General features: G+C 44.4%; 1 protein-coding gene across 4 annotated transcripts in view; it reads right to left on the bottom strand.

Annotated features, from left to right (window-relative positions):
* The window catches only part of VPS13B (vacuolar protein sorting 13 homolog B), a 454,815-nt gene that overhangs the window by 72,595 nt on the left and 366,311 nt on the right, over positions 1-15,909 (bottom strand). For all 4 annotated transcript variants that reach the window (XM_081116977.1, XM_081116974.1, XM_081116975.1 and 1 more), the window contains exons 40-41: positions 2,294-2,490; positions 360-541 (exon numbers count right to left, since the gene is read on the bottom strand). In XM_081116977.1, the coding sequence (XP_080973103.1) occupies positions 360-541; positions 2,294-2,490 (379 nt within the window). The remainder of the gene's footprint in view (positions 1-359; positions 542-2,293; positions 2,491-15,909) is intronic.

Here is a 15,909-nt window from a genome sequence, read left to right as displayed (position 1 = left end):
AAACATGCAGAATCATGTCAGTTCAACACAATTAGTAACCTATAAAACAGGCCCATAAAATGGTTCAAAAGTATATGAAGTGAACTTCAGAATAACTTAGCCAGTGCTCACTGTTGGGGGAAATGAATGCTGCTTCTAAAAACTCCTGGACAGGGGCCTTCGGGTGGGGAAGAGATTAGCCATCACAGCACTCTGAAACATCACTAACACTGTAGCACACAGAACGGAAGCCCCTCGGAGCCTTTTCACTTCCTGAAAATAAATGCTCTTTGTAAAAATGGATGAACTGTGTCTTGAGAACACACCGGACGAAACAGTAAGTACTGAGTGGATGTTATTCTGATGGTAACGTAGAGTACCTGTGCCTAGCTGATCGAAGTGATGACACAGATGGAACTCCAGGTGAGTGAACTGGAAGGAAATGCAAAGGGCTGGGACAAACCACGGGGTGAAACAGGAGTCCACTCTGGTGCAGGCGGCTAGGGCTGTGGGGGTCACCAGCTGGTCGCAAGTGCTCTGAGACCCAGATTCACTGGCAGAGCTGTGGGAAAGAAGAGAGAAGCTCAGTAACCTAAATTCCCCAATACTGTCATCTAAGCGAAATGTCTTTTTATAGGGTTTTGAAGCTAGCACCCGTAACCCTATAGTCGACGCTATCAAGTCTTTTGTATTTACTCACATAAAAAAGTGGTTTTTAAGCATTCGGGTCATGTTGGTTATTCCCTGTGAGTTATTAGCAGAAACATTTTAACGCGTTCCTCAAACCCCAGCCGTGCTGACCTACCTGCAATCCATCCCCCCACCCACCTCTCATAACTTACGGACAATTTACTCTCACTTTAGTTTAAGACCAACACAATTCAGAGCATGACTCTGCTGTTAAAAAACCCAATACTTTCAGCGTCACCGTAAACGTTTCACTTCTGTTTTACTTCTCCAGACTGTCCACACCCATGTTCCCATATGAATTAGTCAGGACTCTTGACTGAACACCCACTGAATACTGTACTAAGTGCCATAAAAGTTATGACCATGTCCAGAAGGACAATTACACCGCACCGGTCCTCTCTTCACTGGCCCGTCCTCTCAACACCATTTCACACAAGTGACATCTGGCCAGAAGGAATAGTGAGGGCGTCTGTAGGAGGGAAATGTGTGTTCGTGGTGGCCGCTGGTGTACGTGGGGGCCACGCTGCCTGGCGGCCTGGCCCCAGCGCTCGCAGAGCCACGAGAGCTGGGGGCTGCGCGGGGCAGGTGCATCCTGCTCACTGGGGACGCTGAGGTGGTGCCGCCCTATTCCCCCCCTCACCGTCTTCCACCCCTTCTCTCCATATCTAAGAGCTCCCCTGCAGTTAGCCTGGCTCCCCAAACCACGAGGAGCCTAGAGAGAAGTGACCCTGTGATTTATAGTATCCCAGGGAGAACTAGGTTGGGAAATACTAACGAAATAAATCCTAGGTTTTCAGAGAACTCACAGTGTAACTGGTGATACAAAATATGTAGACATTTAGAAACATTATAAAACAGAGCAGCCACCCAGGAGTAGGAGAGTCAGAGTGCTGCCAGGGTGGAAACACAAGGAACTCAGATGGTGTGGGTGCATCATGTGGAGTCTCAGAGTGTGGATCCTCAGCTGAGCTCTGAAAGAGGTTGTGGAGGAGCTGGTGACATGAAAGCTGGGTGCTTTGTAAGGCAATCTCTGTGGCTAGTTTGGAAAAGCACAGGGAACTTACAGGAATCGGCACCATTTCCCACTGGAGTCACTGAGAGATGAGAGACTGCGGTGCCTGGAGAGACCCTATATGAGAAGGACTCCCTCACAACCTGGACAGAAAACCTTGCTCAGCAGCGCCCACACCTGGTGGAACTGCACCTTCACTCCAATAACACGGCTGTGGCTCGGGGAGCCATGGGGCCCGTGAGACTCGTGTTTGGATCTCAGTGACAGTGACTTAGGAATTGTTTGCCCAGAAGCTGGTCGTCTGAGAGCTTTCCGTCATCTTCCATTAGCTAATAACCTACTGCACTTCTACCCCCAGGGGCAGGCGATTTGAGGGAGCTGCAGACACCAGACGTTTCTACCGATCTTTTGCTAACTATGCAACAGGCTTCCCCTGCGCCCTTCCCCGCAGTGCCTCGCCATGGGCCCAGGTCACCCGTCACGTGGGCTGCGCCACCTCTGCCGCGGCCCTGCCTCAACGCGCTCTCCATGGCTGGAAATCATCTTGCACTAGACAGGGTGACGGCGATCGCCTCCTAGCACAGTGTCACTATTCCATTCCCACAGAGTTACCTTTGGTCATCAGCTCCACTCTGACTGCTGTTCAAGACAATCCTCCAAAGATCCGAGGATACCAGTTTCTTCTGGTCACTCGCAAGGTCGACATCTGGCAGCTGCAGTTCACAAGCTTTGCTTTCAGACAGGCTAAATTCTCGAAACGCAACGAAAACCTTCTGGAGTTCATCCCAGTATTCCAAACTGCAAGGAATCTATATTAAAATAAAAAAGGTTCTAGAGGGCCATGCTTCTATATTTGTGAAAATGCAAATTAAACCTTCACAGAAGTTACAGCATTAATAAGACTTCACAACGGGATAAAGTTGTGAAGGACAGTCGTTTATAATTACTCTAGAATGAACACTTACATTCATGTTTTCCTATTTTGTTTCAAAGACCCATTCGAGAGCTTTTCCAGCAGTCCGCCCTCCCCACGACAACGTGCCACGCTAAGGGCCTCCCGCCTCCCTCTCCAGGGGGGAGAGGAAGCACAGGAGAGGCGCCTGGGGCAGGGCCCGGGTGTGAGGTGCCCGGGACCCTGTACAGTCTCCACCGTCCTTGGCCTTGAACGGACGTAGCTCTGTGTGAGGGCGGCCTGCTCCACGGCCTCGGTCAGCCAAGAGGAGGGAAAGCCCGGCTTCCAGGGGACGCTCCTTCAGGAGGGAGGAGCACCTACAGCGCCTGGGTCAAGGTGAGCGGGGAGCCATCCCAAGAAACACATTTAGTTTGCAAAAAAGGGAAAATATGTGAAAACTGCCAAGAGAGTGTTCAAATGAAAAACAACGGGGAATAAGTTCTACCAGGTGTTGTCTTATAAAGCTATAGTAATGAAAAGATAACGCGGGAGTCGTAGACCCACGTAGATTCAAGTAACAGAATAAACAGTGTAGACCTAAGCGCTGGTACATGTTAGCAGGTAACAAAGACGCCACCCCCACGAGAAGCGGGGAGAGGCTGCGAGGACGGCTGCCACTCGGCACGGCCCAGCCGGGTCCCTGCATCACTCCCGTGCCAAGTGACTTCCAAAAGGATCGGAACGGTCAAGGCTAAAGACGGAAAGGTCAGGAGAAAACAATCAACTGATCTTTTTATCGTAAAAATCAATGGAAGAAATATCCTCGGGTGAGGACTGACAGACAGAAGACACGTGTCTAATGGCTCCTCAGCCACAGGGCTCCGCGCCCTTGGCGACGCCTCAGCACCCGTGTGCCCATTTCAGCTGCCTCTGCAACACCCTCCTAGCGTCTCCCAGCTTTGGGGACACAGCGGGACCTTAACAAAAGCTCCCCGAAGGAACAGGCTTCTCCTTAACCTTTCTTTCCTTCATAGCGATTCTTAATCCTGCAGTGGGATACGTTTTGCCTCCACCTGCAGGAGTTTCTCTTCGTTAAGGAGCCCGCGCCACGCGTGGGGGTGGACGGGAGGGAGCAGGACCTGGGCGGAGGCTCGCGGGCGCAGCACCGTCCCGCTCAGCGAGGACGAGCGCCGTGCCCAGTGTTCCACGCACAGCTGCCGTTTCTTGAAATTCTCATTTTCCAGGACTCCCTTTCTCCAACTTTGCCCTCTGCGTCTCCGTTCCTATAGCCTCTCTCTAGTCTCTTGTTGTCTTGTGTTAAATCCTTCCCGTCTATCAGGTGCAAACGCAGCACCGCCTTCCTCTCGCCTTTTCGCCTCCAGATGGAGAAATCCTTTCCCCGCCGAACTCCGAGTTTTTTAAAATGGGGACCTGCTTTGTAACTCCTATCGCTGTACACCTCCGGTTACAGTGACGTCTCTACAACGCCCTGCCTGCTCGGCACATCCCGTCAGGGAATGACTATGTGGCTGAGCTACGGGTTTCACAGCACCTGCAAAGTGGATACAGTGAATGTTCAAAAAAAGTTGCTGAAGGAGTAAATAATCCATGAACGAATGAACGAATGGGTGAATCACATACTGGGTGATCTGGCCCATCTCTCACACATTAAAAATTCTCCACAAAGGAGCACAGAAGGTTGAAGCATGACTTTGGAGTCAGACCTGATGAGATTCAGATCCTAGTTCCATCAGCTCTGCGTTCTCAGGCACGTTAATTCTTTAACATTAGTTCCTATACCTCTAAAGAGGGGGAAATAACAGAACTCCTCTCACGAATTGTTGTGAGGATTACATGAGACAGAGCAGCTCATTTAATACCACATCCTAAAAGCTTAAGAAATGTCAGTTAGGAATTACTTATCCTTCTCGTGCTAAAAGGACCCCTCCGAAGCGTGGGCGTCACTGTCAGATTTCGGTAGGCTGCAGTTAAGGGTCCCGTTTGCCAGGTCTCCTAACCATGGGCTGGCCTTGGAAGGAAATACAAACCTTGAACCTAGATGCTCAGAAACACTGTAATCATAGTTCAACAGTTTTCTGCTGCGCACCCATTAGGACGTGTCCCTTCCTGTTGGCTATGACTTGAGAGACACAGGAATATCTTGTTGCTCAGTTCCTCTCTGGACTCCCAGTGACTGCCAGTGAGTCAGCCCCTTTGGCTTAGGACACTCATACCCAAGGGGGTAAGATGTGGGAAGCGGTCTAAGACACACGCATAAGAATATAAAAATTTCAGTGGAAGGGGGCGAATGAGTTCAGAAAAAGCATACTTAATATACCTATTTTAAAATACAAATAACAGAATGTAAAGTTCAAAATCATCTTCCTTGCAGAGAGGTTACACAGAAAAGGGTGAAAAAAATACTTGTTTCTGGTATTGTCTCCAGACGTTCTCCATTACAATCAATACATAAGAGCTCATGAAAATTAGCTGTCACGCTGGGAAGCAGAGTGGGGCCTTAAGGAAAAAGCCCCCGTGGGTTTTGATGTACAGGCGTGGGTTGGAGTAGGGCCATGCACAAGGCAACCCAAGCTGGGAACTATTGTGGGGAGCCATCTGCAGTTCAACGGCAATTACAGTGGACGGAACCAACACTGGGGCTTAGAGGAGGGGGAACGAAGAGAAATCAAAAAGGGAGATTTGGCAGAAAACCAAATGAAAAACTTTATTTAGTTCTCAAGTTGGTGTGAGGCTGGCTCTGTGGTTACATTCTGCAATGGGAACATTCCAGGCTACTCTGAAAATTCAGAAAACAATAGAAAACACTAAAGAAATACATCCCCAAATATGCCAGTTATGCGTTTGTCAGGATGTTCCTTTATACATGCCATTTTCCTGGTTAATAGAGGTTGTTAATAAATTCACTCCAAATGAAACTTCTGTTGAAAACATTTTAAATTATATGCCTGTAAGTGCATTTGCAAAAGTCACATATTAACTTTTTTCCCATTATAAGAATATATTTATCTTCAAAACTTCAAAAGTAAAGCTAATAACATGGACTATAATTAGTATTTTAAAGGGAACTTTAGTCAGTTGTCCATTTAAATATATATTGAGCTATAAATGTATAGATCTTATAGATACAATCTTTGTATTTTCCTATTTCTCCATCATAAAAAAAATCTTGTTGTGAGCTCAGCAAGCACTCCTGAGCATTCCTCCCCGCCCCCAAGCAGTAAGGGTGTCAGCCAACGTTCCTAAAAAAAATAAATAAAAAAATAAAAAAATCTCATTCGTATAAAATCCTGGCCCTACCCCTTGAATCACTGTCCTAACACCTTGAACAACTTATTCAATGACTCTGAGCCTCGGTTTCCTCATTTGTGAAACGCAGGAAATAAAAACCATATTGTTTTTAGGACACACTGAGGATTTGGGGCCTTATCTCAATAAAGTCAAGGGGTATCTTTGAAGGGTTCAAAGCAAAGACATTAATGCTGCCAAATTTATGTTTTTGAAACCGGTTCCTGCATAGAGATTACTGTTAGGGTTAAAAAGGGCAGGTGTGGGTGTGAAAAGACCAACTACGAGGCTTGTGCAATGGTCTAAGCTAGACCTGTAGTAGCTTAGCACATGGTTGGTGGCAGCAGAGTGGTATCGGGAGATCTTGGGACATAAAAATTTGGTGACTGATTAGATATGAGAAGAGGGAGGTGGTAAGAATGATTCCCAGGTCTGTGGCTCAAACCACTGTGTGGATGCTGATGCCAGTTAGTGAGACGTATAACACTGACTTGTCTCACTGAGGAGCAGGCTTGTGACATGTCGTGTAGAGGAGGGGAGATTGTTCATTTTTAGACAAACTGAACTGGAGGCACAATGAGTGATCCCAGTGGAAATCCTGAGTATGGAGTTGTTATTCTGGAGAGTGGGAGGGGAGTAACCTGTGTGACACCCAGTTACAGGTTCGTCCAGCCTTAACCTTTTGTCAGGAAATGGAAGGACAAACAGCAGCGACGTTTAGGGTATTTGTTTGCAAGAGGGCGCTTTAAGTGATGAATAAAGAATATCAACTAGTCAAAGGGGATGTGCAAACAGAGTGCGATGGTGGGCAGGGAGAAGGCCGAGAACGACCGGTTTATACGCAGTTTAGTAAGTGACCACAGCCGGCCGCCGGGTGCGGGCTGCAGAGGCTGTGGCTGCGAGGGGTCAGGGTGCTGGGAGGGCGGCTCAGGAGGCCGAGCTTCTGGACGACGGCGGCCGGGCCCAGGGCGGCGTGTGGGAGGGGGGGTGCGCTGGAGTGGGCCGAGGGGGTCAGGCTGGCCTTGGCTGGGTCATCGCGTGAATGTTGGTGGCCACGAAGAAAAGGCTGGAAGCCCTGGGGCAGAGACCTCTGAGGAGGGGAGCAAATGATCAAAAAGTGGCAGATGCAAGGAAAGGGGGGAGGGTGACCCTCAGACAGAGACACAGCGGAGGGTGCTGGGGGCGGAGGGTGAGGCATGTGGCACTGGGGACAAGGAGCTCAGCACCGTAGAGGCTGCCAGCGGGGCGGGAGCCCCGGGCCAGGGCTGCCCCGAAGCTAAAGGGGGGGGGGGAGCTTCAGGAAGGGGCGGGGTCCAGGGGAGCTGGGGTCAGAGCAGGGGCTCCACGGGTTCGGGGAGAGCCTGGGACCAGGAGAGGAAGCCGGCGGGGGAGAGGCCAGAGGCGCGCAGCCGGTAAGACGGCAGGAGAAGCCGTGGGGTCTGGGTGGTGACTAAGAAAGAGGGAATCGAGGCAGTGTTGGAAGTGAGTTCCCCGGCAGGGCGGGGGGCAACGGTGTGAATCTAAAAGCACCCCCGCTCCTTCCTGAGGCCTGGTTCCATTCCCCATGCCCTCCAGCAAGTGTTCTTAAAGAACTCCAGCTATTTCTCCACTAAACCCACAGCACAGAGTCTGATTCACGCTGTATGCTTAATAAATCGTTTTTAAATCAATCAGTGCAGACAGGAGCTGTAAAGGCAACAACCTTGGCTTCCTCACCAGTCCTTTGGAGAGCTTTTGTTTTACATGCTGAGCCCTCCCTTCAAATTATTTTGCAATCAGGCTCACTTTGTAGCAAACTTTCCATTAGCTCACTAATCCTTTCTCAGTGAGAAGCTGACACTGCCCAGCTAATCTCTAGGTTAGTAGTAACGTAATTAAACTAAAAACCTAGTGCGGTTATATTGAGCTTCATATGGTAGCAATTAATTATTCTCAAGGAATAGCTCTGGGCTCTGTTTTGTGTGATCTATTTAAAATAACTTTATTATGTGCTTGTAGGTTTGAAAGAGATGATGTGAATGATCTTCAGTTACAGATCTATCACTGAGGATTTATTATTAATGCCTGCATGGAGTAACTTGAAGGAAGGATGACTATTCCAAGAAAGTCTGGTTGCCAAAAAATAGTTTAGAAAGCCCAAGCATCTAGCACCGAGTCATGAGAAGCGGGAGCGAGTAAACTGGCTTCACTGGAGAACATTCCACACGTAACACATGGTACATTTCAAATGACTGTCAAGATTATATATATTTTTATTACATTCTGTTTTCCTATGCATTATTTGACAGGACCTAAAAAATTAGCCAGCCATACATAATAAACTGTACTCTGAGCATATGTGGTCTCTGCATATGAATATATTTTAGGTTGTATATCTGCCAGTTGGTAAGAGCACATGTATTTTTGCATTTAAAATGTTATTCCACAATTTGTTTCCATTTGACGGCTAATTTGGGAAGATTTGCATGTGTGTTGGTGATTTAAAAATATTTTTGGTACAAAGAATATTTTGGCACTTAATTTGTTTTTATTACTTAATAGTACTGCCAAGTCTATTAGCAGGGTTGCAACTGCCCATCTGTCCTCCTAGATAAAAGCTCCGATTTCTTCATGTAGGGGCTGCTGAGCTGGGCCATTACCCTCTGCCCACTTGGCCCCACCAGCAAGCGAGGCAAAGGACACAGAGGAAGTGTCTTCCTGGATTTATACGCACAGTAAAAAGCATGTAGGGAGAGACAGGAGAGATCTAGTAAGTGATGTATTCTATCAGTCTGCCTCAAATGTCCTTTCCTTTATATTATGACAAAATAGAGGGAGCCGACTACGTAGGGTTGGCCGGTAATAGAAGCTGGAGCTTCCATTCAGGACTAAGTTACTGAAGCCTGGTTACAGCAGAAGATACCATCTTTATCACTCCTCCCACCACATTTCAGATTTCTTGGGTCACCAAGTCAACGGATGATTACAGTAGGGGGAAGAACAGCTGCTTTTCCACTGTCACCCGTGGTTTTGGTAGTAGCAGTGATAATGCTACTGATGGCAGCCGCGGTAGATGAAACTACCTTGTGAATAGCCACTTACAGTTTACAAAGAATTTCCTTATACATTGTCATAGTGAGGAAAATATGATTCCCATTTTACAGATAGGTTAACTGTGGCTTAGAGAAGTTAGGTAGTATGCTCAAGATTACACATTTAGTTAGTGGCAGACCTTTTGGCTATAAATCCCATGCTCTTTAAACTAGTTACCTTTGGATTAGAGAAGTAAAGTAGACCCCATACTGTGTCATTTACAATTTCCTGTTCCAGTTTCTCTGAAGTGGATTCTTAGGAAGAAATCTAAATGCAGAATACTTATTGATCTTTCCCACTTATCTCAAGCATTTATAGTTACTTAACTTGGCAATTATTTCTCCCTTTTGCAGACTTCTTTCAGCACTTGGAATATGTTATCCCTCTGCCTCTGGCCTCAATGGTTGCTGATGAGAAATCAGCAGTTAATCTCACCCAGTATGATGAGTCGCTTCTCTCTAGTTGCATTCAAGGTTGTCTTTTGACAGTGTGGCCGTGTTTGGTCACATGCTTTCTTTGTCAAAAACAAAACATTTTAAATGATATAAAATTCTACTGTATTAGTGATAAAATAAAATAGTAACAAATAGTGATATAATAAAATAGTACCATTAACTATATTACTATAGTTATATTATTAATAAATAATGGCAACTGTGGAAATCTGATTCTCTCCCTTCCCCAGAGCTTCTTGTCATTGCTATTTGCTGTAGTTATTTGTTTTTTTTTAGTGTCACTTATGAACTAATTCTAAAAAGTATGTATTCTTTGTCATATGGTCACTGAAGTTTCTGCTCAGTGAGCTCAGTGGTCAGTTAACGATTAGACAGAGATTTCCTGAAAGGTTTGGGGGCAGTGAGGCCTTTGCTGGGGGCGCTGTGTGCCTGGTGAGGCACGCCTTCCCCGGGCTTTCGCCTTCCCTTGCTACCTGTGCAGAGCCTCAGGATCAGCCAGGTGGCAGCGCGGGCCTCCTCATGTCAATCCTGAGCATGCACACAGCCTTGGCAAGTGCACAGCCAGAGGCACGTGCGTGCTCTTCTAGCTTCCCAGGGATGAGACGGAGCGCTCAGGGCTCCTGCGGGCATCTAATTCCTCAACTTCTCCTTTTAAGCTCCGTGGTTAGCTTACAAGTTTATTTGTTATCTTCTGCTTCAAGCAGCCTTTCAATTAATTCCCTCAAATTCTTTCTGACTTCTACCCCTGGGGGGGGGGGTGGAGGGAAGGCTTTCACACAGGAACATTCCTAGCTGATAACTTTTAGTGTAATCATCGTGAAACTCTTATTTTATTAATAGAAAGTTGTTATAGCTCATTAACTAAGTAAAAGCATATACTGCATTTATAACAATGCCAAGGTGGTGATAAGACCAAGTATAGTCCCCAGTGGAGAAGCAATGGAAAGACTGCAGGTGGATAGGCTCAAGAGTTTTCAATCGATGAGCGGAAGAGGTGGGTGGATAGTTAAGATGTAGGAAGTGAGGTCTGAGCATGAAATAGTGGATTCATGGGTGACTGAAAGAGACAAAGTATATGTAGAAATTAGGATAAACAGCAATATAAACATTAAAACCTAGTTAGGTAAAACCCAGCTTTGCCTCTATATAGTACAGAAGAGGTTTCTATTTATGATTGATTGGGCCTAACTGTCCTTTAAAACACGAAGAATACTTCTTATTATCAAGTTATTTATAATTATAACAGGAGAAGCACATTCATTACACAAAACCAATGCAATTAAGGAGAGATACTTTTCAGTCGTTAATAATTAAAAATAAAACCTATTCGGATAATGGCATTTGTTGATTTTTCTGTGCGCCTATTCTAAGCATAAATCTACCATTTAACAATGACATAAAATACAAATATGTGTGCGATCTTGAATGTTTTAGCTTATAATATTATTTCTTTTTATATGTATCTGCTTTTTAGTTGATTTTGAAGGAAAAGAAAGCTGCTATATATCTTCAACTAATAGAAGGCATATAAACACACACACACACACACACACACACACACACGTAAAATATTGGAACCAGTTGAGAAACCACAAGTATTCAAATGCAGGAAATCATGATTTTATAACATTTGAATGTGATCTACTCTTGGGAAACAGAGTTAACAGAAACAGGTTTCTGTCCAGGAAGTGCCCGGGTGCAGCTGCCGCCCGTGGGGTGGGGTGCAGCCCCACAGCTCACCTGCACCGCCCCACTGGTGCTGCGGCTCACTGCCCCGCACCAAGGCTGCCTCCTGTCCGGAAAACCCTCTACGTACAAACAAGACTCTAAGTCCACATTTCATTTTCCCTTGGTATCAGAATATGGTAATTTAAGAGCCCTGAGAAATACTTTTAGTCTTCAAAAGGAAATATGTAACATTCTTTTATTGGGATCTATGTTTGGGTTGGTTTTCAAAAAACTTAACACATGACCCAGTTATCTTATCAATTTATCAAGCTATCAAGTTTCAAGCAAATGCAGGTGTGTAATATGACATCTTTCAAAATAATATTTTTCCTTAAAAAGAAATAATAAAAATACATTAAGAATGTCCGAGTGAAAATGAACTTAGAGCAAGGGCAACTTTACTTTTATATGGTTTCTTTTAATGAAACTATAAACCCTAAACTCAATATTGTGATCCTGTCTCGTTTCGAATTGTTCAGGTATTTTATTCATTTGTAAGAAACGGTTAATATATATGGCATATTGTAACATTAATTGGGAATCAAGAAGAGCTTAATTCCAATCTAAATTTAGTTGCTAACTAGTTTTGTCACCTTGAGTTGAAGTCACTTTACCAATCTGAGCCTCATTTTCTTATCCATAAAAAATTAGGAGGATGGGATAAGATTACTTTAGCTCTTTCCAACTCTGAAGTAATATACAAATATAGGATTTGCTTTTTAAAGTCTATATTTTAGGAAGAAAGTTTATATTTTAAAGTGTGTACTATATGTCAAGGTTTACATTATTTTATTCCATCTTAATGGTAACTCTGTAAGTTAGTAAGAATGTTTCCGTATTACAGATGAAGACAATAAATCTCAGGAGTCAACAGCTTGCCCAGGTGCTGCAATGACAGTAAGAGCCTGGACTGTTGGTGCTAGAACCCAGGGAGCTCATTCGTCTCATACTGACTCTGGGATTTTAGTTGCCTGATTGTGGCAGGGTTTCAAAAATATGCAATCTGACAAATAAACAATGCTCATAAATTGAATACTTATATCGTGGTAATTTTCTATATGAACTGTCCTTGTCTCTGAACTGGCTCTCCCGTATTTTCTATCATTGTCCATGAGACTATCAGCCTTGCTTGTAAATGGAGTAAAACTTAGACACTCTATAATTTTTGACAAAATCTATAGTTTATTAAACATATATTTTTATGTGTACCACATAATTACACACATATATAAATGTATGTATAAGAATGAGATTAATTAGCCTATCAATTTAACTTAATTTATTCACCAAACACTTGTTGTTTCCATGGTAAGGGCAAGTGAGAGGTACACTGGTCAGCAAGATAGACAGACACAGTTCCTGACTTCCTGGAACTTACAAGCAAGTAAACCATAAATATTAAGTATCTGGCATTGTCAGAAACAACTTAAACTGTTTTTAAAAGTATGTCTCTATAGTCTCAATCACTGTGGGTGAGTTCAAAGCATAATGAATTCCTGGACCGTTTCAGCAGATGCTGGACACAGCTCCTAGCAAGTAGCCAAGAAGGACTCGTGATTCTGACGCCGATGGAGAGACGATGAGATCGATCCGCAGGCAGCCACCCGAAGAAAGAGTGAGAAAAGTATGAAAATGAAAACCAACTGAGCCTGCCTGACCCGCCCGAGCAAGGGGCGGACTGTACCGTGCAGTTTTCAAAGCAGCGGCCTTGGTTAACCCCTGGTGTTCTGGGTAAGCCGCCTGGGGGGACAAATCCGTGCGGCAGAAATGAAGCTGCACTAACTCCACGAACACCGCTAAGGGGCTGGGCCCCACCCCCCACCCCAGACCAAGTGCCCACTGTGCTACCAAGCTTTAAGCCGCCAGCGTGTCTCCCTCAGAGCCTCCTGAAATCCCATCCATCTTTCACAACTATTTTCTCATCTCCTCAGAAAACCAAACCAAACCAAACCAAAAACCCTGATCTGGTAACATCTAATCACCCAAATTAGAAGGATTTCTCTTCTGAACTAGAACACTCACCTCAAACTCTTCTGCAGCCCTCACGGACACTGTGCGCAGGGCATCCCTGCCCCCGTACCGGGCCTGTGAACAGGCCCGAGTCCCGCTGCTGCTGTCTGCTCAGCAACGACCAGAAACGCTGCCAGGGCCGCCTCGTCTTTAGCCTGCTCACTCAGTGGGCTCCACAGTGCCGCCAAACAGACCACGGCAACAGCAATGATGTGCAGGCAGGCCTTTACTTTGGGAATGATCTCCAGAGACGTCTCAGTGCATTGAGTTAAACTGATGCTTTTTTGTGTTTTGTTAATTCTCACTTGAGGATATTTTTTCCATATATTTTTAGAGAAAGAGGAAGGAAGGAAGGAAGGAAGGAAGGAAGGGAGGGAGGGAGGGAGGGAGGGAGGGAGGGAGGGAAACACTGATGTGAGAAACCCATCAACTGGCTGCTTCCCACACGTGCCCCACCGGGGCCAGGGATCGAACCTGCAACCTAGGTGTGTACTCTTGACTGGGAATCAAACCAGAGACCATCTGGTGCACCAACCGACACTCTAACCACTGAGCACACCAGCCAGGGCAAGCCAATCTTATTCTTAATATCATTAGTTTTCACTCAGTTCACAGTCAACATTCATAAGTACTACATTAGGCATAGTACTAGTGAAAGATTAGTAATCAATGCTAGATCATCATACAAACTGGAGATCAAGGATAAATATCATACAAACTCTTCCCTCAAGGAGTCCAAAGTGAAGTCCAATCGGTAATACAAATAGGCCCAGGGTAACATGGGTATCCTAAAGAGCGGAGACTTTCCCAGACCGATTGGAGATATCAGGGAAGCCTTCCTGGAGGACGGGTTGAAAAATGAACAAATAAAAATAACAAATTCATGCATGTAAAAGATGTGTTTTATCTTTTCAGGACTTAACTTAAGGCCCTCCCTACCTTGGAAATACTGTATTATGAATGAATGCAAAATACAAGCCATTAAACTAAACATGAACTGTCATATTTCAAATATACATAAATCCAACAGACAAAAAAATGGCAATGTAATTAGCACAAACCACTTTGGAGTATCCATTTAAAAAAATGGATACAATGTATTTGAATGCAAACTTGAAAATCTGCAAGCATTGTTTAATAATATGATTAAATTTTGTTCACAACACATAAAACTATTTGGAGTTTCAAAACACATGTGCAAATGCGATAAAGCAAACACGAGTAAACCGCGCAGTTCCCTAAGCCGGTCCTCTCCAGGGGCTGCCTCGGCACTGCAGCCCCACGTGGACGCGCAGGAAGCGCAGTCAGGCGTCTCTACAGCACATGCCCTCACGAGGAAACAGGAGCATCTCTGACGCTGATTATGACTCTTTTCCTATTATCTGTCATGTCAAATTTGCCTGGAATAATGACTTACAGTAGTTTAGTGCCAATCCCCTTAACCTTAGACTTCCCTGGTTCACCATTAAGAACAGCCATGGGGTGTTAGAAAATATGTCCATTTACATACCAGCTGAACATATCAAGCCACAGCGCTGTGCACTTGGTTTGTTTTCGGGTTTCAGGTGGCTAGGGGAACAAAGGAGTCTCTCATAGATCTCTATCATTTTCTGAGTCTTGCAAAATCATCTTATAAAATCTACAGAGAGGCCCATTTCCTGGGCTGGAATGACTGGCTCTTTCTTCATGAATCTGCAGATAGAATTTCTGGCTGTACTGACCACCATTATTTGGTGGTGACCTATGTCCTGTTAAGTAAATCATCATGTAGAAAGAATGTAATGTGGAAAAGATGAATTTTGGGAATGCTTTTTAGACAATTTAGTTAAATTCAAACAAGGCCTAGCCTAGAATATAAGCCACAGAGACCTAATTTGCTGTTTAGGGGTACATCACAGACTTTATGTGGCGAATTTTTCTCTTGAGATTCATGGAAAGAAACAAAATGTAAAATAGAAAACTAGAAAATAGTATGGACAAAGGCAGGAAAAATACCCAACAACAGTTGTGCCCATAGATGGGTTTTATATTCATGCAGAATCATCAGGCACCTTCTTGGGTGTTCCCCATTCCAGCCCTCTTCCCCTGACCCCGCTGCCCAGGGGAAAAAGTATTCTTGGAACATGTCTCTCTGTAAAAAGTAAAAAACCACAGGAACAAATTCTTTTATAGTTCCCAAATATAACCAATTCCTAAAGCTTTAGTGAACAATTAAGATAAATGACATTAATTTTAGAGACTTTCCCATTACAAAAGTGATTTACTTTTAGGGTTAAAATGTATAAACATTTCTGCCATGCTACATAATTATACAATATTTTAAATATTTTGATTTTCATTTATAATGAAAAAATGGACTATTTCAAAGAGCATCTGAATGATTTTACTACTGAATGAAAACTATAGGATTATATTCTCTAAAAGGTACAACCTGGGGCAGGTATGAGGAGCTGAGAGCTGATGTGCATTTATTTCCTTCAATCTAATGAACTATGATTTTTTTGCAACTATATATCTTCAGCCACAGAACTTTATTGTACCTCAACTGAATATTATGGTTTAATGGCTTGATCTAAGTCTTTAAAAAAATTCTTCTGGCTAAAAGCCAAATTCAGAACTTTTTTGTACAAGAACATATCTATTTCTAACTTCTGGCTGCTTCTCCCCTTGGACCTCATTCCTGACAGACATCTGTATTTTGTAACTTTTCCTGCATTTTGGCTCCAAAGACACTCCGAGTTTTGGCCCAATAATCCTTCTCTGTT

The sequence above is a fragment of the Miniopterus schreibersii genome (genome assembly GCF_964146895.1).
Source record: "Miniopterus schreibersii genome assembly, chromosome: 17".
Taxonomy (NCBI): domain Eukaryota; kingdom Metazoa; phylum Chordata; class Mammalia; order Chiroptera; family Miniopteridae; genus Miniopterus; species Miniopterus schreibersii.
The sequence above is the reverse complement of the archived record's forward strand: the minus strand, read 5'-3'. Positions and strand labels throughout refer to the sequence as shown.